Below are 24,546 nucleotides of genomic sequence, written 5' to 3'. Positions count from 1 at the left end.
TTAAAATAATATATTTTATAAAAGTAATATGTTTCATAAAATTATCAATGGTACCCTTTCCATGTTTGTAATAACTGGGCAAAGTTTTAAGTTGATTTGTTGCGCCCTAACAGGGTAATGTATACCTAGGATAAGGATGCATTTCTGTAACTGTATACATTTTTGCAATTAATAAAAAAATCGAGATGAAAATTAGAATAAATTGTTCTCAAGGTTATTCCCGACTTTAAAACACCTAATGATAAAAGATTTGCAGTATAGAAAACTGAATTAACTACGAATTTATTACCCAGACTTAAGTACCTAATTAAATTCCATAATAAATGATTACAAATTTCTATGTCAAGGAGTCTACCAATATTTCCTTATTATCTTTTCCCGTTTACTAAGAAAGAAAAAAAACACGTATATCTAGAAAACCTTTTCGTTCTGTATTGTAAAAGTTACCAAGTTACCGAGTAAAGGAGATTGGGTCACCATTAACGCTACCCCTCACTGACGTATCAGCCTAGCCGACGCATAAAATGGTAATGGCGGATTCTATTCCGACTCACCGAGACTCTTGTGAACGTATTTTGTTGAACAACTTTTATAAGAGGTTAGATAGTATATTCTTTTTGAATCCCATAAATAAAATGTTTGCTGTTTGGTTAGAATAACATTGGATTATCAGAGTCACAAATATTTTTGATACTTGAGTTGTGATGAGATTCATAGATCATCTTAAGAGAGTTGTTTTTTGGTCAACTTTCTCACATTTACAACATTATATAACTCCTTTACTATTAAACTAAATATAAAATCAACTTATTTCTTGTTTTCGTGTTCAAAATTTATGTACCACACAATATAATTAAAGGAAACAACACAACTCTGAAAGCATACAAAAATATTAAATAAATTAGAATCAAGACTACAAAAGGTAATAATTTTACAAACAATACATTTTTTATCTTTAACTTCTACTACTTACTTCAGTACTATCTAATAGGGATGAAGACAAATTTTTTTTGCAGTGTCCGTCTTGTAGTTTTTTGTATAATAATGGATACGTATGTTTTAATTTGTCCCGCAAACATAAATTGATCAAATTACAGTGAATGAAACTTACGCGTGACGTCACGATTGTGTATAAATTTTACCATATCGTTACGTCACAAGCCCCCTCTCCTAAACTTTAAAACAGTTAATCTTTGTCAATTCTAGTTTTTCTGATAAGGGAAAAAATACGTGTCTAAAACTGAGGGACTAATGAGATTTTTCTCTTTTTATACCCAGTCGTCATCCCTATTCTTTTAAAATACTGTTTATATTACATTTAACTTTCAAACCTGAATAATGTGTATTGCGTTGCGTAGCTGCATACAGAACCGGATACATCGAACATAAATTCTGTTGTTACAGGACACTCTATCTTTACAAAGTTTTATCTATTACGGGCATTTGTCTGCAAAATTGATGTTGTCGTGCAAAGTTGACAGTCGAGGGAGGGTTCATAAAAACGAGAACATCACTCCCTGTCTGTCGCATACTTTGATACTTTGATGCCTCATTACATAACATAACATATAACCCCTATGGTATGCCCAGAAAGTCACTGTTTTCAAATCTTTTTAGGCTGAAGTGTCGCCATTCTAATGTCCCGGATAAAAAGTCCAAGCTTTGTTATAATAAATTTCGTTAAGTGGATTTATAATTATTTGAGAACATTCTACTTATAGATATAGGAGCGTCGGACCGTACCAATCCATATAGTCGATACGATCCTTATAACACAAACCGATTTGGACCCAATTCCATTTTTTTTTTAATGACAACCTCAAATTCAACAAACGCAGCAAAAATACGGAGACGTTTTGCTAATTGCTTCTAGTTATTATCGTTGTCGCGTGCAATCAATTGTAAATATTAAACACTTCCAACAGTCATACCCTTTCTTGACTAACAGATACTTAGCGGGCGCTACTCTTTCAGTAAATCTGCCTCGTTTGTTACAAACTTTCAACAGATAATAATGTTGAGTCTCCTTTGCTCCGTATTCTGGGGGCCTATCACGAACTTTTAATGTAGGTTTGCAGCTGTATAAGCGAGATATCACTCTACGCTATATACCGCTAACTCGCTTTGAAGATAACAACTGTTACAAGTGCTAGTACTGGAAGAGATGGTGTTAGGCCCCTAGTTACGCGTAATAAATACAGCAAGTCGAGCCTTCGAATGTTAATAGTTCGAGTTTTTTATTGATGGAATATAAGTGCCAGTAAACGAATAACACATTTAATGGAGCTAAGGGAAATGCGGTCATAAAACGCTTATTTTGGCAGTTACGAGCGTCATTGAGCAAGGCTACTTAGCCTGAAGGGGAGATAGTTTCAATGTATGAGTGCCTTGACGCTATCATAAATTCTGTGAACACTGAAACACTTTATGCTTATCAGCTCAAAATACTAGTTTACCAGTATTTACGTCACTAGCTCTTTGCATTAAATAAAAACCAGGCAAAACCACATTACACATGAAGGTTTAATTAATATTGAACAATTTAACTCGTTTAGTACTGGCTGGATAAGTTCTTTGTTAAGTTAATTATCAAGGACTTGCAGTAGCGGTGACAACGGGGAACGCTGTAACGTCGAGTCATTAAGTTTTCACTACAGCTGCACTGCAACACAATGCCATAATACTTAAATAACTTATTTTTACGACCTAGGACGTTTTGCAGACCAACAATCTTGTTAAAAATCTCTCCATTTTATATTAAAACTCTATCGCGTATTGTCACAGTTCACTCGTAAAGTAGAGAGTAATAAAATTGTCGGATACTTAAACTTTACAGCGGTGGGATCGTCTTTTTGTCTTTGCTACTATGCTGGATTATAAATCAATGATCAATTCACCTAAGATAATCATAATAATTATCAACAAGTAAAGAACCAAAATTTGACTGCACGGATAGCCGAGTGGTTGAAGTCACCACACCAAACCTACTAAGCACGACGTGTCGCGGGTTCGATCCCCGCGTAGGAGAAGCATTTTTATGATACACTAATGCATGTCCTGAGTCTGAAATTTCTTTCATTCCTTAATGCGGGAGTCGTTTTTTAATAAAAACTAAAAAGAAAACGATTGTCTGTTATACTAATAACAGGTCTACAAATTATTGACGGCCAACAATAAAGTCTATCCACAAATACAGAATATTAACTAGCAAAAAATTTAAAAAAGGTATTCCATGGTATCCCTATTCAACATGTTTTCAGTGGAGTTCTACTATTAAAGCTACTTTTATCCCCTATTATTTTAATCGGGTAATGAACCTTTGTTATTTCTTGTACCTATATCTATAATATACGTCCTACAGGTGGCGGCTTTGTGGGCAGCCAACGTGTCGGCGTTCATCGGACCGCAAGAGACGTGTGTGCACGAAGGACGCATGGCCGCAGCTTTCAATCTCCCGATGGTTAGCTACGTAAGTAGCCAATCAAAGCTTGTACTATGACGTCATAAAGACTATTGTTATTGTGGAAGTGATACAAGGCTCTATACCCAGTGTAGTGGTGTTCGACTTAGTCTAGTGTTACAAACTCTTAAGTCAAGTGAAATTTCGACAATCGTTAAAGTTGATAGAAAGCTTAAATGTATGAAAATGACAGTTCCAAGTCACGTGACTTAATGAATAAAAATGTAATTTCCAAGGAAATTTTCAATGAACGCTAGCGCCTGTGGAAATTTACCCTCGCTACAGGGCAGTCCTATTATAAAAGTCAAGAATACAGTAAAATTAAAACTATCTAATGTGTTAATGCAGACTATAAACTATCTCTGCATCAAATTTTGTCGAAATCTATTTAGTGGTTTTATGTGGAAAGAGTACCAAACATACATCAATACTTACAACCCGTCGCGCTTATAATATAAGTAGGATAATTCTCCAATAAATGCTGGTCTTTATCCATTGATCTGCCTCGTACACAATAAGCGCAACTTGATCGATCAATGATCACTGTCAAAATACAATTTCGCTCTATAAACATACACACATATTATAACGACAAGGTTATCTTTAAAAGGTTTGGGTATTAAGTGGCTATACGGATAAATGTTCCCAATACCTACTTCTTTATCAGTCATTCACACGAATATGTGAATGAAAGGGAGATAATATTCACCTCGAACACAAAAAGTCGACAGTTGACAGTCGAAACATTAACATGAAAAATAAACAGTCATTTGTTCTCCGTAATACTTAACTGCATCTTGAAATGTCTTCGAGGGGCACTTTGCCAAGATTTTCTTTGAGCTAATTGGAAAAAGAACAATACACAGTTATTGATGTCGAGTTGAAGGCAAAATTCCAGATGCAGACAATGTAGTATGGTAATGTAATAACATTAACAATTGGAGAAACAAACTTCACAAGTATTAAGAGAATATACATACTACATAGTAGGTACCGTCAGCAACAGAAGCGGTCAGTGAAATCCGATTTGAATGTGTCAGTATTTTTCATGGTATGTAGGAATCTGTGTATGATATTAAATAATAAAAAATATTCAACAACACATATTCTAATTTACTAAATTATAGGTGCCAAGCACGTTTTGTTACGTAATACTACAACAATAATTCTTTCAAAATCTGTCCGGCTACTGTTGCTGCCTGTACACTGGCCACAGTCATAAAACAAGCCAATTTGCACGCTTAGCACATGTGTTAAAGATACTTATTGCATGTCATTTGTCCCGCAGTACTGCCGAGATGTGGCCAGCTCGAACAAGCGTGTGTATTCAACGTTCGCCCGCACCAGACCGTCGGACATCGATATCTCTCGCTCCGTAGTCGCCGTCCTCACGCATTTCAATTTCATGCATGTAAACATTATAATAATACATACATTTTATACCAAAATGTTATGTCCACTATAACTCAACAGTAAAAAAAACTGACGTTTCAAGTTGGCAAAAACCATGAAAATTAAAGATTTTGTGTTAAATTGACTTCCATTTGAAACTTCAAAGTCCTTACAAACAAATTACTTTTAATAAAGCCAAGCTATTAAGATTAAACAAACCATATAATGAAATCTCCTTTGAGTTCGCGCTTGGTAATCGGAAGGAGGTTTTACTACAGTATACTTGGGACTCAATTTAATTTATCGTTTATTCTGCAGGTGGCGTTCGTGTACTTAAAAGCTCCGAACCACGATTTTTCACGTTTAGCGCTGGCAATAATAGCTGCAGCGAGAGAAAAGCAAATAACCGTTCGCACAGTGCAAGTGTACCGGCAGCCTTATTACTACGAAAATAGACGGGAGAACTTCACTCGTAACCCCTTCCTGGACATCGTTCGTGAAACGTACAAAGACACGAGAAGTAAGTAGAGCATACGCAATAAGAAAAATACCTTGAAAAGTTTAAACAGTCGAAAACTTACGGAGAAAAACAGGCTTACAGACAAGCCTGTTTATAGACCTAAGTAAGAAAAATGGATTAATATTCAAATGTATTTAAAAATGTTTTGTCATCCAGTCGATTTGGATTCGAATTCGTCCTCTATAAACTATTGTCTGTTGAAAGAGTTCAGAGAAATATCTGTCTAAAATATACTCTGGAAGAGTTCAATATTAATCAACCTCTTTTGTTTCAGTATACGTCTCGGTAGGATACTACCACGATCACATCGGATTAATGCTGGCATTGGATGCCATGCAGCTTCTTGATTCAGGTACTAAATAATTTCAATTTTCTTTATAATATTAATTCAGTCTTCCATTGAAGCTTCGAAGTACCCCTCAGCTATTCAAGTCGCTCAATTCTTAGAAACCGATTTACGCCAGTAATCCTTAAGGATCTTGTACCGTGCGCTTTCGAGTCGATCTAGAGATTTCCCTTAAGCTGTGCTGAAGCTGCTTTGTTAGAACTGGCTGAGTGCTGGCTCGTGTTTCTATTTCAAGATATTTATTATTTTATTTATTTAATAATTTTCTATTGTTTTGAAGTTTAAGCCAGACAAATTCGAACCGACGCGTTTGAAATTGCATCATCATTTCTCTTTATACTTTCGAGTTACTCAAAGGGGTCTTTTGTGAAGTGGTGAAACACGTTTTGATACAACCTATTTTAGAATTGGCTCTCTCAGTATAGGTATGTGAAATTAAAACATACAAGAATCTTCTAGATCATATCATATACCTTTTTCACCTATACAAAAGATACTTGACAATTGAATCCCTGTGACATACATTATATTCAGAGCAGGATCTAAATAAATGTAGGATTATAAAAACTATTTAAGCACTTAAGGAGAATTATGAGAGCAATTATTTTGGTGAGAAGAAAATAAGGAGGAAGATTTACGATTCTCCTTTTTGCAAAGAACGATTATAAATTAAAGTGTGGTTCGGAAAAAGGTTTTCAAAAAAATCGCATTACTTCTTACTCTTTATAAAATAAAGTATCTGTGTAGAAATTTATATGTATATGTTATTTTCTGTATAATACATAACCTTATTTTACATTGAATTTCTACTTTTGAATCTTCGTATGAAACCTGCATTTTAACATCGCTGGCAGACAAAGAGACGATAGTTTTCAGGCGTCTGAAATATGACGGGTAGCGTCCCATTAGCACTGTAAAGTCATATATCATGACAGTACATTGTACAAGTGAAAAGCATGACTACGTGCCGATTTCCATAAGCTCCCAGCAGTCAGCTGATATATTTGTCTAGATCTTCTTTTGTTAGTCTGACACAAACGCCATTATGCCACGAGAAAAGCGAGTAATGCCTCCACCCGCGTAACTCATATAGAACATTAAGCAGAAAACTATGATAAAATATTTGAACGTAAATTTTCAGTAAATTTCGATTTATGTTCTTGTCTGTTTAAAAGCTTGGTTTGCAGGATTTTGTGACGTCAATCATCGTTTATTTTAAGCTTTAGATAGAGTCAATTTTGAAGTATCGCTACTGGCGAAATAGATTTATGACTTTGCTCTAAGTTATTGGTCTTTCATAAATCTCAAAGTATTATGGTTCTGTGCATTATGGTAGATTGAGATGATTAAGTGTCGTGACTGAAAACTGAAGAATGTTCGAGAAAATAAGTTGCGTGAATGTTTCATGCCTTCGAAATGTCTTTCAAACAACAAAAAACTAAATCCTTCAAGGGCAGCCATGTTTTCTTGAAAAAACTACATTTCTAGAATCGGTATATGGGTACAACATACAATATGAAGTCCTATCACAAGTGGTAGGCGCCGTAAGCTGCCAAATGTACCTCGATGTTATGTTAACCCATAGGAAAAATCAACACGAACCTAAAAAAATATTCGCAACACCTATCGAGGCTATTTTAGGCTTTCCTCCAGTCAATTTCACGAAAATAGAAAACAGGGACAGTCATGCTAGCGACAGATAACAAATAAACTGTAACAATTTATTGGAAAGACGGTTTTTGACATTAAAGAGCACGTCATAAATACGTTTTGTTTTTTTCGCTCAAATTCTATTTTATTTTATTTAATGTTATACGTTATTTATTGTAAACATATAATTTAATATTTTTAGGTATAAAAATTCCCGTGTCAAATGTTAAGTTATCAAACTGCTGAGAAACGTCTTGACCGATTATTAATATAGATTTAGTAGGTATTGTAGGTAAATTAGAAATACATGTTTAGTAAATCTGAGAATCGGCTACTATCTATTTTTCAGGCCCCTAGTGAAAAATAGATAGTAGCCCCTAGTGATTAGCTTTGTCCAGACATAGAATTTTATTTAAGCCAGAATTCCCCTAGAAATATTTAACATGATAAAACTACATTTGCAAGCTAGTCATTTATAAAAGTATGAAAACTAAAGGTGTCATCATCAATAATGAAGAATTATAGCCCACAAATCGCTACGTTATTACAGGTCGCATTAATTTATGAAGTAACGATGATAAGATTCCGATTAAAGAAATATATTTCATGTAATAAGCTTAGATCTCCGTTTGATATGGGATAGTTATTGAATGAACTATTGCGATTCGTTCAAGCAAAGATTATTCAGTCGTTCGAATCACATCGATCACATGACGGGGAAATATTGTGGTTCAGAACAACCTTTATTCAATTTTCTTCTCGCTTTTCACTATGTTCGCTCATGTGAATTATGTACTGAATATAATAAAATAAATACGATAGATTTATGGAACTTCATAAATTGATTAGGTCATTATGCTTCTAAAGATGTGTTTTTTTTTTTTGTGGATTCTTTCATTCTTTTTATCGTTTAAGGCTTATAGAGGCGAAGTTTCCAAAACAAACTATCCCAATCTATATGTACGAGTATGAGCAGCGTTGTTCACTTATAAACTGAAATCGAATGAATAATATCATCAATAAAAGGTCTGATTCGTCTTTTCGTATTTGTTCAAAGATAACTTAGGTATCGAAATGAAACTACTTAGGTATCATTGGTGTGCAATAGGACATACAATGTGCAGATAAACAAGCAAATGGGGCACGTCATTAAACGCCATTGTTAGCTAAATGCCTTTTCACATATCATATTTTTTCTGTACCCACCTACTTTAAATTGACATACAAGTAACAAACTACAAAATATTGGTAGTTAATTGCGTCATAACTATTATTCAATGACGGCGAGCCTTGGGAGATAAACAAATAGTTACAATGTTACAGCTACAGGCCTTATCACTGGCCTGACAGATAACAGTGTAATCCATAGGAAACGTCAAGTGAACTATTGACAACAGGATATGTATCTTGGCAACGAGATCTATGTTAGGTATTTATATTTAGTTGTTAGGTTCATGAGGGGTTAAGGTTACCACGCCGAACCAACTGAGCGAGACGTGTCGTGTGTTCGATCCCCGCGTAGGACAAGCATTTGTGTGATCCACATACTCGTATGCTTGTCCTAAGCCTGGGTGTCTTTCTGTTTATTTAAATGCTTGTGAAACCCCCTCGATGCAAGGAAAAAGTTCCTTAAAGTGGGAGTCGTACATAAAAAAAACGTTTGGATTCAAAGTATTCCCATGTACATAACCATAGTTAAGGAAGTCACCTACGAGTACATACTTATAAAACAAAAGGCGTAATGAATCATAGAGAATATATCGAGAAGACTACACATGATCGCTACGCAATTACGGATCGTCTTCATTAATAAAGTGAAGATCAATGCCGATTAAAGAATCATAAACTATGGATCTGATCGTGCTCAACATTAAAAATATTCCATATCTGTTTTTGGGTCCAACTCAAGATTTATGAATAATTGGTAGCAATCTAATAAAACAAAAGAGCATCTATATTTTGTTTTTCTTTCCCGAGCCAATATGTCCCTACCATTCAGACTTTAAGCTTTAAAATACGAACGAACATTAAAAATGTCAAAGTTTTATAGCGTTATATTTTGTTCCGAGCAGTTTGCACGTTTGCCACAGTGAGACATTAGTGTTAATTCTCAAATATTCTACATTTCCACGGAAACTGGAATGAAAGTGATTTACACAAACAATTTTCGTGGAAAACGTGTACCTAGAATATTTGTTAGTTGTGATATGAAATAATAGATACTGTTTATTTGTTATTACTTTTGTTTAATTTATGACAAAGTCGAAATGCTCTTTTTTTAACCAATTTGAGCTTTGGCATTCATTAAGAATAGCAGCGCATTTAATACGAACCATTCGTACATTATTTTGTTTATCTTTGTTTAGTAGGGTTTTCACAAATATTGTCAAAAAAAAAACACTTCGCACGAAGACAGCAACTATCAGAAACAAAATATCGGGATCGGACCCGCGACAAGTCATGTTCAGTGATTTGGCTTGGTGATCTATTTGTCCTGTCCCTTGCTATATTGTCCATTGTGTTTTTGTTTGTCCTACAAATTTTATACTTATTAACTTTCAACGTTTGTACCAAGCAAATAACCGGGTGTTGTGTTACAATGTAAATAAAACATTACCATCTTCGTAGGTGAATATACAGCAATCGGCGTGGACGTAGACAAGTATGAGACGGAGGAGGCAGTCCGCTACCTGGCCGGCCCTCTCCGAAAGGAACCTTCCGCCAGGACCATCAAGGCGTTTCGGTCTTACCTGGCTGTTGCCCCATCACCGTCGCCTTCATATCCAACCTTTGCCAGGGAAGTGAATAGGCGATTACAGATGCCGCCGTTCAACTTTACGAACCCTCTTCTGGCGCTTGGTGGTGGAAAAGTGGTGAGTAATTAATACCTTTTTTCGTAGTCGTTTTTTTTCTGATATGTTTTATAGGTTTTCATGGATACGGGTAAATGTGTGCGTGTGTGTGTGTGAGAGAGTTATTCGTATGATGCAGTCTTGCGAATTTCATCTGTATATCGGTATTAAACCAAAACTAAAACGGTTTCGCTAAATATTATATTTATAACTCAGTTTCTTCAAAAAATCTTTCCAGCATGGTAAAAATCTCAACAACCCATATAAAGAATAATAAAAGGATATATAAATAAAACAACTGTTCCACTTCCAAATTTTCGGAAAAACAATAAAAACAAAACAGCTTTTTCGCGTCTTATTGTTTATTATACTACGTAACTCCAGAGTGAAGACCAATAAAACTTGGTGTAAACAAAACTGCAATTCGGGATCAAAATATTTAATTAAACTTTCTCAGAAACGGTTATTTACAAATATCACTATTACATAACATGTCCATGTGTATAATAAAACTAATTAAACTCGACGGTTAATTATCGCTTTAATTAAACCTGCATCTGACACAATGACACCATTAATGTATTAACATAGAGCTATAGCATGAATGTGGACCGCATTAGCGCGGAGCAATATCCCTCGCGTCCATTTCGCCCTTTCATAATTAAAGCGAATTCTTCAAGGCAAAGACTGACTTCACACAACTGCAATAGAACTGATTTAATCTAACAAATAAAATCAAACCAAGTCTCCACTTAGCTGATCATTAATCCAATCACGTTCCTTCACATTTTTTCATTTGCTTTTATAGAAGCCAATTTTAAATAAGAACTTTAATTATTATGAATCCGAATTTCCTGTCCCCCGAGGGTCCCAGAATTTAACAGTCCTACACTATATTATAATAGAAGGTGGCACTTACCTGGACAAAGCTCCGCCCTCTTATCTGACCCTTTAAATGAGTTTTCGTTATTTGACTTCCTTTTCGACCGCCTATTTGAACCCCTAAATGAATTCCGCCAAAGTTGACACCACGCTTAATAGCCGGCAGAGCTTAACGGATGTAAAAAAGGACTCTTTCGTTTCATTAACTTTAAATTAAAATGGACTAGGGAATCTTATCACCTAACGTATAAATTACAGGAAAATCCCACATAGGTGTAGTAAAAATAGACGACTTTGTATGTTCTATGTACGACTGTGGTAGTTTCGTTTTGAAACTTATGAAAACATTTCCAGGAATAGCATCCATCTCTCGTTAAAGTGCTATTCAGCTAATGTCACACAGATTGGCAGAAGCTTCGTTCTATTGAAGCAGAACGGGCTAATGAGTTGGAAATCCATTAAAGTATTATTACCATTCGATTTCTGTATAAATTCTAATCCAATTATACTATTCCATTAACCTAGATTCAGTGTTAGTGGCGGTCATTAATTTATTCTTTTCTATTATACAAAGTTCTCGTGGCATTACAAGTAATTTTTGAAGTGGAAAGACAAGGTAATCTATATTTTTCCACTTTTTAATTAGATCCCAGTGGAAGCAGCATGGCTGCATGACTCTGTGTGGGTGTATGCGCGTGCGCTGGCCGAGGCTCTGACCAATGGCGACGGTCCTCGCGATGGTAGAGCTATCGCCGCTCGCATGAGAAACACCACATACCACAGCGTGATGGGGTAAATATACAACAATATTCATTCATTAGCTGTTGACTGAAAGACCGGTAAAATTTATTTTGGAATCCTATTGATTGATAGATGGTTATATTGGTTATCCACTTTTCGGTAATCACTGGTCTGAAGGAACGGCTGGACTCGCTTCAGTGCAATTCAGTGTCGCTTGCTAACTCTTGTTTGCGGTTCCAACTGTGTGGATACCGATGGTTAAGAAAGAGACGAACTGAGAGAAGGACTTATGTCCTTTCATGATCTTCAAATATAAGTTATAAGCTAAAGTTGTCTCTTTTCTCCGTATTAGCCGTAAAAGGCTATAGGATAGGCGAAATTTCGCATTTATAATATTGAAATAGGTATATTAATTATTGATATTTTTAATTTTATATTATTTTCAATATCTATTTTATTCAAATCTGAACTGCACGTATTCGTAACTTTAATTATTACTTTTATGGAGTGGCACACGAAAACTTTGCTCTAATTACATTCACGAAAATGTAAACTTCAATAAGGAAACCTTAATGTCGCGCATGATTGTGGGAAATTAAAGTAATTTCCTACTCCAATCAAAGATAAAAACCGTCGGTTCAGTAAATTTCGCCATAGCTTGAAACGACGTAAAATAACGAACTGGCTAGCCCTCTAGTTAGGGAATATCGTCGTGCTTCTTTTGTTAATTTAACTATTCTGCAATTAAAAATTCGTAAACTATTTTGAAATTGGTTTTCGTAATTTTCTTTACAGGAAAAAACGGTTAAGAAAGAAAATACTTAATTAGTCCGTTCCTGATATCATAATAATGTAAATAACTGGATAGATTATAAAGTTGGAAACTTGAGAATATTATATTTATAGAGTTGAAACTTACGGGAACAGTTTCAACTCTAGAATTGGCAATCAGTCTTGATATAATACAATGTTATATTATCTCTATGTATTTTGAGTAAGTTCGGAACAAGTATAACTTTAAATATGATACGTTTTGTATGTAAATACCCTTATCACTATACTTCCTATTCCTGAAAACTATTAAACTCAATCTTTCAAATGTTTTCGTGTCAGAAACAAAAATTTTCGTGCCAACAACACATGTCGCGTGTTTGCCCGGCAATAAACAGTTTCACAAAATTTCCTTTACGATTGCTTGACCGGTCAAAGCCCACCACCTGTATTACCGGCTTTTAAAATAAAGTTATTGTTCCAAACAATAAAATTTTCCAAGTACACACTTTACTAGGTCAAGAAAATTACATTATACTTTTAATTTCGTATAATTTTGATTATTTACTCGGCTACATATTTTACGATATACATATTACGGTTTTTTTTTTACTTTTATTTCTCGCCGACGACTTTACGACTCATATACGTCGCGTTCGTGAACTTTTTAACATATTGCTTTCAACGTCATTCGTTGGAAGGATTTTGTCTCCCAGACAATCAACAAAATCAATGACCTTTAAAATGTTCTGAGTATGGCTTTAATAAACAGATAAATAAAATAAATTTAATAATTATCGTAGGAATATACATAGTTTTGAAAAAGCTTTGAGTAGTATATTCATTTCAATTATCTAAATCACTCACCTGCAGTATCTTACTCTTGAATTAAAAACAAGGAATTTATTAACGCATTTCTTACAAATATTTTTCATCTTACACTTGACTAAATAATAACATGTTCAGGTACTGGATTCACATGGACGAGCATGGCGACGCGGAGGGCAACTACACCTTACTCTCGGTGGACCCTTCCAAGCCACCCGGACTCTACCCGCTTGCTGTTCTACACAAATCCGCACCGGTAATGTATCTATGTTTATGTAAATTGTATATATATACTTGCGTGTAAGGAAAATATTGGTAACTATTTGGAAACAAATGAAATAAGATTTTTTCTCTTCAAGAGGGTAATTCGGTGAGCAGAAATAACATTTTGCTATTCGAGAGAGTTTGGCGATCAGTGGATTTTTTGTGCTTAGCTACACGTTATTGGAATAGTTATTGTTTTTGATTATATATACAGTATCTATAAATGTCTTTATTTGTAATTTGAATTTTTACAATCCCTTCCAAAATAAATTAGTGTTGTCTTGATTGTACTAAACATGTAGATTATAATTTTAAAAATAGTATCTATAGATTTACATTGTGCTAATGAATACAAATAATAACTATTCCGCTATAATTATAAACACTTTATTTCTCTACACTCCTGGTAATATATTTACCGTGTAATTATAAAGCGTCAGTCTCAACTGTCGGACAGACCATTCATCACTGTGACAACTAATTTGAGCACGTTAATTAATGCACAATGATCTAGATACCTAGAGAACATTGTAGCTTACGTATGGGCAACACTTAGATCCAAAACACTCATGGATTTTCTTCCCACAAAACCTTCCATAAATAACTTTAAACCACTTACATCTACATGTAAATAGATTTGTTATTAAATAACCCACACACGTACGCACAACGAATCTGGACGTGCCCCGAATAAACGGCGACTTTTAACTGTTTACGTCACATTTTGGCGTGGAAGATGCACCTAGCTGCCAACCGCTGTATGGATTCAAATCTAAAGACTCAAAGGTCCTTTTAACTGGAACGCTGATATACAGCGGTACTTCGTTTATGTCACATGAAATAACATTAATCATCTTCTTATGAATGTGTTAGAAGTTTATAACTACCGTGAATTCCACGCCAATTTGTGCATTATAATGTTGTTTGATGTTTATTTTCTTTTCAAACAGGAAGTACGCTTTCTCCGTGAAATGAACTGGCCAGGTGGACAAGTGCCCCTCTCAGAGCCACCTTGTGGATTCAGAGGAGAAAAATGCGTCAGTAAGTAATCATTCCATTCAAACTAAAACAATGACTGTACTATTTGGCTGAAGACTCCCGTGGTCACGAAGAGTGTTTTCACTTTCCTCTTAATGCATAACGTGTGTTCGGAGCTAATAGAATCAGCAAGTGGCAACTGTAGCACTCTATTAAAACAAGGGAAACAAAAGCGATCTTTTGTTTAGTGTCGATCCAAAAAAGTACCTAATATGTGTTGTTAGCGTCCGGGTCTACATTAAATGCAAGGTTTGTAAGTAGGGAGGGTCGTAAAAGTGTCGTTACGGGTCCGAGTGCAATGCGGGGCAGCGGCTATCGGGCGCACGCGACTCCCGCTGCGGTAGAAGCCAGCTCCTAATGCCCACTTACGTAGCAGGACACCATCACAACTAACAATACTTAATACTCGATACAAAACACTGCACTTCACATTATCCTTATAGAAACAATTAAGTCTGAGGATTACACTCGATCCTTTTAAGCAGGATCGTTGAGCTGAGTAGGGACATTATCAGTGATGTATTTTACGCGTACATTTTCCGGAACCAGGAAAACTTGCACTTCTTTTATTCGTTTGTTTAACTATCCGAAGAAATGTCATCACTTTTACTTAACTTTAATTTTCAATTACACACAAAACGGTTTCAATACACTACTCAATAAATAAAATAGATGTCTGAAAAGAACGTCGAGTGAGTTTCAATTTGCAGAGCTATATTGATACAAAGCCTTGCTGTAAATGGATCGCTGCCGCCGGGGGAGTGAGCCTTTCGTCAATAGTGCCACTGCACTAACAAGATATAATTTCTTTTTGTATGTCGTCAATAGGAATGGGTATTTTTCCTTTTCCATTTTCAGAATTATCGGTAGAGAGTCGGTGCGAGTATTTATTCAGCATCGTAACAAAACGAGATGAAATTGTTGTGTTTTAGTGCTTCGCAGCCTATAGGGTACATCTCATGTAACCATAGGTATACAAAAAACAGCCGATATACGTTCCATTGGTGGGCCTAAACCCTAATCCGATACTGGGACGAGTTGATCATTGATCACATAGCTAACCACCACTGAGCCACACATTTCTGCATTTCGTCTTTACTATGCATTATAATCAAATACAGGTATTGAACATTACCGATAGCCAACACAACAAAGTATTTCAAAATGAAATAGTTTCTTCGTACGGTCCGAGTCCGTAAAGCGTTGAAATCGGACTTTATATTATCGTTCCGCGCATTGCTGGGAAGCTTCGGGCGGACAATAAATCCTTACACATCATTTTGCACTGGGTCTTCCGGTCTGTTTAAATTTAATTTAATTTTCTGTAACTAAATTTTTAATACATTTTTTTTCTGTATTCATATCCAGTAATAACTTTTCTACTTAAATAGTTAAAAAATATATTCAGGAAATGTTCAAATACTTATTTACATGGTTTGAGTGATCCGAGATGGAGATAGTGACTCGTGGAAGGATTTAGGGGAGGGGCCTTTCCCCAATATTTGGACACTACAGGCTATGAAAAAAGACAAAATATTTATTATAAATACTAGCATTTTATAAAGTCATCATGTTTTAATTTATTTTATAAAATAATTCAAGTTCAAACGAATGTTTGTGTCAACTCTAAACTTACTTCGTTCAACTTTGCTGTTTTGAAGTGTAGTGGTGTAATTACTTTAGCTTCCAGTCAACCTAGGGTACGTCTATGTGAATTAGTGTGGAACCTGTCTGTATTTAACGACCACATAAAGAGAACCGTAATTCCTGCAAACAAGTACTTACACGTTTGTTTGTCAAGTCGTTTCGTTAAAAATCGTGATCGAATAATCGTGGCAGTGATCTTCTTAAGTAGCTACAAGTACTTAATATGGTATTGTTAATAGTTTATTAGTTTTAATTATAAAACTTTATTAAAAAAACACCAGTACAAAAAAGATGTACGAGGATCTCATCGCGCTCTCTATCTCGCCTTAGACATGGAGTGACGGAGAATTTAACCGTACCACTTAAAGAATCACCTTAAAATTACATTAATTTGAACTCAGCCCATTTTTTTACAGTCATCAATTTTTCGTCAAAATATCAAATTTTAACCATTGATTCATTTTCTCAGGTCATATTGGAGCATGGGCCCTAGGCGCTTCAGGAGGGACGCTCGCCCTCCTCGCACTAGCTGCCCTAGCCCTATATAGGGGCTGGCGTTACGAACAAGAGCTAGACTCGTTGCTCTGGAAAATAGACTTCAGAGAATTACATTTACCAGACGAAGAACAACGTGCCAACAAACTGAGTAGGTAAACCGAACTTCTACATGTTGTTTGCATGCACGCTTGTGCTTCTAGCTTTTATTTAACTTGCAATGTGTGTATGCAGAATGTAGATCTACTTTCGTACTAGAATTCGGGGACAATGCCATATTCAGGTCCGTGCCTTTGATACCGTTACTAAGGTGACGTGCATTTTAACTGTTTGACGAGCAAAACGTATTACATTAAATATAATAAGTCGATATTGGGGTTAGCGAACTTTAACTCCGATACTCTGCCTACTGAAAATATGCGGAACACCAGAAGTTTAGCAGTCGGTGTACAGTAATAGCAGCTTTTTAATCATTCTCTGCTGTCATTCGAGATAGTTGGACGATGTAGGCGAGTATTGTGGCTATGTGTAGAAAGGAACTCCGCCATCAACATGCTGTAATTTAAAGGTACCGCTATGGGACCGATAGCGGTACAAGGATTGCAGGATTTCAAGAATAAAGTAATATGTAACTCTTATCATTATAAGAAAGTTTTTATGGTAAAAAAAAACAACTACAAAACCACGTATGACCCGGTACTGTATATCCCTCCAGAATGTCTGTTCTCAGTTGTATTAGGAAATTCTTAAACAAATGTCGTCGTTGTGAAGTTCAAAGCAGTTAATTTTATAAATAGTTATACTTTTTTTCTTCACTCATTGGATCTTTGAGTTATGGTGTTGTAATTTCCGGGTGTAATCTTTCTTTATGTAACTAAGCATTCCAGGTTATAAATATTTAGCATATGGTTCATGTATTGTTGATGGTTGAAAATAGCTGTTGCTTTTTAGTACCTAGGTACTATCGATGTAAAAAGGTAAGCTTTGTACACATTTCAATGGGTTACAAATAACGAACTAGTTAGATACATTATTGTCTTAGAGGTTTTGCAGGGTTTGCGACATATATCCATTGTACTTTGGTTTCATAGCTTATCCTATGATTTTGAAAAAAAAATCTGACTGTCCCATGTGTCGATTGCGCTAGAACTTAATTCTCAAAACCCCCCAAAAATCGAGTTGATCAGAGCTGAATTTTTCCAGCAAGATAGCAATGCGGGCGGCAACGTGAACTCATCAACAAATGCTGTTTCGGAGAAGAACGGTGGAGGCAGTACGGGCGGAGTGAGGTCAAGTCAGGTATCCCTCAGTTCAAACCCTGACCTCGACTTCCGTTACTCCGCCATATTCACCGAGGTAGCCTTCTACCGCGGCAGACTGCTCGCCGTCAAACGCGTCAGGAGACACCACATCGATATCAACAGAGAAATTAAGAAGGAGCTTAAAATTGTAAGTCTTTTACGCTTGATATTTCGAACTTTTGTAGGTATCAAATTTCTCTAGACTGCTATGCAGTTGATTTTCATTGAGAGGCGATGCACGAGCGCACTTAAAAAGAAAATTAACGTTCTTTTAGTTAAGCGCTTTAAATATCTACAAGGAGAAATTCGTAGCAAAATTTTACATACCAAAATACAAAAATGAATTCTACCTACGAAAACATGTGGTAATATTTCATGCACACAATAAGTCTGCACACAGAATCTTTTCATTTACTTTAACACATTAACTCGAGTCGGTTAGTACCAAAGGTGATTCATGGAGCCGTTTAGGGCTTTCAAGACAAACAAAACATTTCTCTTACAAGTCAGCCTTGTATGACGGAACAACTGACTGAGACAAATCGTTTTAATACATTCCGACAAGTACGCCACGCCCGCAGGTAGAATAGAAACAAATAGCTGGGTTAATCCCACGATGTATGTTGCGCAACAATCATATTTATGAACACCTTGATATAAGGCACGGAAGAAATGGTGGCAATATTTTTACAAGCGTTTATTTACTTATATAGAGCTGATCTGCTGCTGGAGCTCGAGTGAAATTTGATCAAATCATTAAATTGATATCAAATTTATACGAAAAGTTATTGAAACCAAAAAAAAACTCAATGCTTGTCTTTTGTTTTTTTTACTTGTCTTAAAAGCAGGTGCACGGAACATACCACCACTTTCTTTAACAATACTATTTAGACAAGAAAAAGGGATACTGCTCCACGCCATGTAATTTGCCGTCACACTTCCGCAATACAACGGACTTAGTATAATGGTTTGGGTGACAGGCGCCTGACTTTCAACGTAACAAGCTAATCTTTTTCCAATACTAAATAGCGCCCGCGGCTTCCCTGACAAGAACACCAAGTTTTAAAGACCGAATAATGCGAGAGACGATTTACGTACCACCGTTATACAAAATTCTGCCGCTGTATTTAAGTAGGTACTTAATATCGAACCTCCACGTTCGTAAGTGGAATCCCGAGTACTATTCGACATAATAAAACTTATAAAACGAACCGTTCCCATCGCAGAATCACCAATAAAGCTCTTGAGTAAATAACGCAAAGAAAATAAAAAGGGATTTGTTCAGGTGCGGATAAATACTTTCATTGTAACTCACACCTGTTGGTTTCAATTTATTTTCACATTGTGGAGTGATATCTTGGGAAACCATTTTGGAATGTTGACTTTCTTTGTACAATACTCTCAGCCTTTGCCAGAGGTTTTTGATTCGGCCGATATTGATTCTCCGTATTAACATATTTAAGATAACGTATAAATCATGAGTTTATATTAACATATTGTATGTAACTTGTCGCTTTATGAGATTCACGCCCCTGCCTTGTAGGAGAGATGGAGATATTACTCCTCAGCATTGTTTGTATTTCGCAAATGTTCCCTCTCTCTCATTATTTTTTATTAAGGAGAGTAATATTGCGTTATTATATTGCAAATATCTATTCTTACTGTATGAAGCTATAATAACTATACTTTGGCCATTATTAAGAACTTCACTTACTAAGTATACAGTGTTAGGTAGCAACAGCATATAAACATTTCAGAATATATTATGTTATAATTATTGTGTTTCAACAATCCATCAAATTGTCTACAGACTGCACGGATAGCATAGCGGTATAGGTCACGCCAAACAAACTGAGCGCGATGAGTCGCAGGTTTAATCCCCGCGCACGACAAACATTTCGATGATCCGCAAAGTTTTTGAGTCTGTGACACTGTGACCTAAATGTTCCTGAAACCCCACTGATTAAATTACTTAGTTCAGGTGTCCGATAATGTTAAAACAACATGATCAAAATTATGCACTGACAAAAATGTCTAAATAAAGTTTCAAATCGGTATTACTCGTAAATCACAAATATATTTATTATCATCTCCATTCACCAGTCACTTCTAAAATACTAGAAACCTATGTTTAAATCCTAAGTGAGGTCACGCAACATTTTCGAAATTGGAATAGTGCCCGATTACAACGTTAACTATCATTATTTCATTTGCAATATAATTAACGTTATTTACTTGACGTGCTTCTAGACATGCTTAACAGCTTACGGCATTTATCTTCGAAATCGTGATGGTAATGTCAAGATCAAAGGCTGGGTGATGAAACTTTAATAAAGAGAGAAAAGATTTTGATACATTTTGTAGAACTAGCTGTTTTCAGTGACACCGTGTGCTACATAAAAGCCGTGTGTAGGTACACCAAATTTCGTCAAAATCCGTTTGGTAGTTTATGCGTGAGAGTAAAAGATATCCATCCATACATAAAAAAAAATGCGTTTATAATATTTGAGTAGGAGAACAGAAATTAAAATCAATTCTTAAGTATTTTGATTGGTTTTAAGTACCGCTTTACCTACCTATCTTTGGACCTAAATATTCTTTCTTATTCTTCCTACTTCCTCCTCCTTACATTCTAACCACATGCTATGAACCCATAAAACGTGTCAGTGTAATTTTGTTTCAGTCGCCTTTACCAATAAGAAATAGCACCCGATCCCTACAAATAAAACAGTAGGAGTTGCCTTGTTTCATTTACATTTTATATGTGCGCATTATACAGTCTTCAGTATCAGTATTAGTCGCTGAGACAATGCTGTAGCATTGTCTCAGCGACTCGTAATAAAATTTGTATATTGGCAGATGCGGGATTTGCAACACGATAATGTGAACGGATTTGTTGGCGCGTGTATTGAACCTCCGAACGTTTGTGCTCTCTCCGAATACTGTACTAGAGGCAGTTTGAAGGTAAATATAACGAAAAATCTAGTTTAATTTTATTATAGATCAATTTCATTTTCTAACAGCCTTTGGTTTTCTATAGGTTTAATAATAAAGCATATTACCTACTTGTTTTAGTTAGCTCCAGAGCAAATTAGGTCTTTATAAGTATACAAAGAGCGTATTTCAAAATACTTTTACTGCAATTGAAACCTTGAAATATCTTACAACATAAACTCTTTCAGTTATTGTGTCTGTGTTTTGTTTTCTACAAACTAGGTAGGTTTGCCAGCAACAAAAATGTATAAAATGCAAATTAAGCTGCCTCCTGCCAGTAATACGTAGCGAGAGTATTTCTCAGAACCTATAGAATTGCTGAATCAATAAGCTAGGCAAATAACTAGGCGATTCTATACCTAGTTTCATAGAAAGTAAATTCTTCGACAAGCATTTCTGGTTGAGCCTTGAACCTCATAATAGCACTATTCAACATTTTCTTCATTACAGGATATCCTCGAAAATGAAGACATAAAGCTAGATAACATGTTCATCGCATCTCTGGTTGGGGATATTATAAGGGTAAGTAACATTTTCCTTATCTTTAACCTTTTCCTTATTGGACCGAAGCACGACGAGTACCACATCAAAGTTTAATAATTGATAACATCCCGCCTATCATCATGGTTGCTGGAAAAGCAGGTGTGTAAAAAAACTGTACAAAAATAACTGCCTTGAGGAATAAACATGTACAAGTATGTTTTTTTTTTGTGTTTATCACGCAAAATAATACTTTTTTTCTTATCTGACCTACTTTAAAATTTCCAGGGTATGATATTCATTCACGAGTCACCCTTACAATACCACGGCGCACTACGGCCGTCGAATTGCCTCGTCGATGCCCGATGGGTTGTCAAACTCGCAGACTTTGGGCTGAGAGAATTTCGGAAAGGAGAAATGCCTCCATCTGAATCCGTTGCTCTAAGATCGTATATTGAAAGTAAGTGCACTCGAGCAGCGTGTTAAAAAATGTGATAACTCGAACTTTTAAAATATATTTCTTCCGAATCGCCTTGCATCGCCTTGGATATATTTTTTATATTTCGGCAGTTCTTGTAGGCCTTACTGTTTTACCAATCTTTCTAACATCATGTTACATCCTAGAAGAACTAAAGCAAGCCCTCATCCCCAGGTTTATCCTACCTGTCACCAGAACTGCTACGAGCAGCCGGTTGGGGAAAAGAAACGACGAACATGACGGAAGAACATCGCGACGGGTCGCCACAGTCTGACGTATATGCGTTCGCTCTGGTTCTGTATGAGCTCCATACACGGCGTGGGCCGTTTGGAGGGGATGCCCTGCCCGCACCCTCGCTGCTACACAGGATAGCAGCCCCGGACCCTGTGCCATACAGGTAGGTATGTGTCTGCGGCGGGCATCAGGGGAAAAGGCGGAAAAAAATACATTGGGTTCTTTTGGTATCGAGCACTAATCGATCGAATATCATAAATTTGGGCTAAGCTATAAAAAAGCCTAAAATTTCGAGTTATTAAGTTTTCCAAAATCTTAACGGGTCCTTTTAGTGGTGAGTGGGTGCTAAATCTTACTCGATCAAACCATATTTGTATTGCAGACCTCCGCTGGACGCATTATCTGGTCGTTTTGACTGTGTGCGGGAATGCTGCTCTGAATGTTGGGTCGAAGAACCGTCAGCTCGACCTGATTTTAAGGCAATTCGCACTCGGCTACGACCTCTACGAAAGGGCATGTTAGTATGAATGCAATTTACTCATTTTACTTTTACTGCAGTACTCTTTGCCCAATGAACAATGGTTTATTACACTCTCACCGTCTTTCCAGGAAACCAAATATATTCGATAACATGATAGCCATGATGGAGAAATATGCTAACAATTTGGAAGCTCTGGTAGACGAGCGAACAGATCAACTGCAGGAGGAGAAGAAAAAGACAGGTAAACAAGACTAATTAACATTATCACCTTATTACTAGAATCTGCACTCTGAACCATGTATTTTGTTAATTTTGCTGACGTCAAATTATTATTATTCATTAAAAAATAGTTATTTCATTGGAGAAAATGAAAAAAAATCCTAAAAATCTTTGTCTTTTTCCAGAGGCTTTATTAGAAGAAATGCTGCCAGCCCCCGTGGCAGAACAATTGAAGCGTGGCCGACGTGTCATGCCAGAGAGCTACGACTCCGTGACCATTTACTTTAGTGACATAGTCGGCTTCACAGCCATGTCGGCTGAAAGCACCCCACTACAGGTACCATTACACACTATACTACCTACTAAGTACACCATATCATTCAAAAGAGGAGGCATAAGAGATTTTGGGTAGATGTGATATTTATGGGTATTTTCTGATTTCCAGGTGGTAGATTTCCTGAATGACCTTTACACGTGTTTCGACTCCATTTTGGAAAATTTCGACGTGTACAAGGTTGAAACTATAGGCGATGCTTATATGGTGGTAAGTATCTACTGCTGCTGAACATATCTACTTACTATAGAGCGAAGTTATCTTAAAATGTTACTCGGTTTAATAGGTTTCCGGTCTACCTATTCGCAATGGCATATCCCACGCTGGTGAAGTGGCATCCATGGCTTTAGCTTTGCTCTCTGCTACAAGAGCGTTTCGTTTACGACATCGTCCTGAACATCGACTTATGTTGCGTGTTGGCATACACTCAGGTACTCACTTAAATACTATTTATTTTAACACCCGACAATTTTTAACCTTCTCTGTTTAGTACGATACTAAACAGTTGACGTCATTTCAGGTCCAGTGTGTGCCGGAGTCGTGGGTTTGAAAATGCCAAGATATTGCCTTTTTGGCGATACAGTCAACACTGCTAGTCGTTTTGAATCAACTGGAGCCCGTAAGTATTCAATAACAAAAAAAATCTAACTCCGCAAATATTTTGTCAATAATTTTGCACCATCCGGAGATTGCCACGCCTAACAAACCTTAGTAATTAATTTGCCATATTCTTATTTCCAGCACTAAAAATCCACTGCAGTGCTGCATGCAAGGCATTGCTTGATCAATTGGGTGGATACATTCTGGAGGAGCGTGGGATAGTGGCCATGAAGGGTAAACGCGACCAAGAGACATACTGGCTGCGCGGTGAAGAGCCAGCCGCGGCCGCCGCGCGAGCCCGCCAGCGCGCCGCTCGGGCCGCCGCGCCTGCTGCGCCTGCCACAGACCTTAGAGGACAGAGGAGCTCCCTCAAGGCCAGGAACTGGAAGAACCAAGTTGGCGGACTACACAGGTATTATCTACAGAAATGTGCTGTTAAATTTGTTAAAAAAATATTATAATCAAAATTGCACCTTGGTACTGTGAGGACAAAAAATATATTGTCGTTTAAACTGGCTGAACAGGGCCTCATTACGTTA

At 36.3% G+C, this 24,546-nt stretch overlaps 1 protein-coding gene across 1 annotated transcript in view; it reads left to right on the top strand.

The window, feature by feature from the left end:
- Positions 1 to 24,546, top strand: part of LOC113504623 (guanylate cyclase 32E) — a 41,744-nt gene that overhangs the window by 16,540 nt on the left and 658 nt on the right. Inside the window, exons 4-24 of the mRNA XM_026887028.1 lie at positions 3,362 to 3,469; positions 4,749 to 4,871; positions 5,171 to 5,372; positions 5,647 to 5,724; positions 9,997 to 10,241; positions 11,749 to 11,894; positions 13,581 to 13,698; positions 14,657 to 14,747; positions 16,861 to 17,037; positions 18,094 to 18,335; positions 21,047 to 21,151; positions 21,632 to 21,703; positions 21,950 to 22,121; positions 22,314 to 22,536; positions 22,756 to 22,890; positions 22,983 to 23,095; positions 23,259 to 23,410; positions 23,519 to 23,617; positions 23,694 to 23,838; positions 23,928 to 24,026; positions 24,149 to 24,419. Of these exons, the coding sequence (XP_026742829.1) occupies positions 3,362 to 3,469; positions 4,749 to 4,871; positions 5,171 to 5,372; positions 5,647 to 5,724; positions 9,997 to 10,241; positions 11,749 to 11,894; positions 13,581 to 13,698; positions 14,657 to 14,747; positions 16,861 to 17,037; positions 18,094 to 18,335; positions 21,047 to 21,151; positions 21,632 to 21,703; positions 21,950 to 22,121; positions 22,314 to 22,536; positions 22,756 to 22,890; positions 22,983 to 23,095; positions 23,259 to 23,410; positions 23,519 to 23,617; positions 23,694 to 23,838; positions 23,928 to 24,026; positions 24,149 to 24,419 (3,116 nt within the window). The remainder of the gene's footprint in view (positions 1 to 3,361; positions 3,470 to 4,748; positions 4,872 to 5,170; positions 5,373 to 5,646; positions 5,725 to 9,996; positions 10,242 to 11,748; positions 11,895 to 13,580; positions 13,699 to 14,656; positions 14,748 to 16,860; positions 17,038 to 18,093; positions 18,336 to 21,046; positions 21,152 to 21,631; positions 21,704 to 21,949; positions 22,122 to 22,313; positions 22,537 to 22,755; positions 22,891 to 22,982; positions 23,096 to 23,258; positions 23,411 to 23,518; positions 23,618 to 23,693; positions 23,839 to 23,927; positions 24,027 to 24,148; positions 24,420 to 24,546) is intronic.

This window comes from Trichoplusia ni, chromosome 22 (genome assembly GCF_003590095.1).
Source record: "Trichoplusia ni isolate ovarian cell line Hi5 chromosome 22, tn1, whole genome shotgun sequence".
In the NCBI taxonomy this organism is placed as follows: Eukaryota; Metazoa; Arthropoda; class Insecta; order Lepidoptera; family Noctuidae; genus Trichoplusia; species Trichoplusia ni.
Note: the sequence above shows the minus strand (reverse complement) of the source record. Positions and strands in the feature narration are given on the sequence as shown.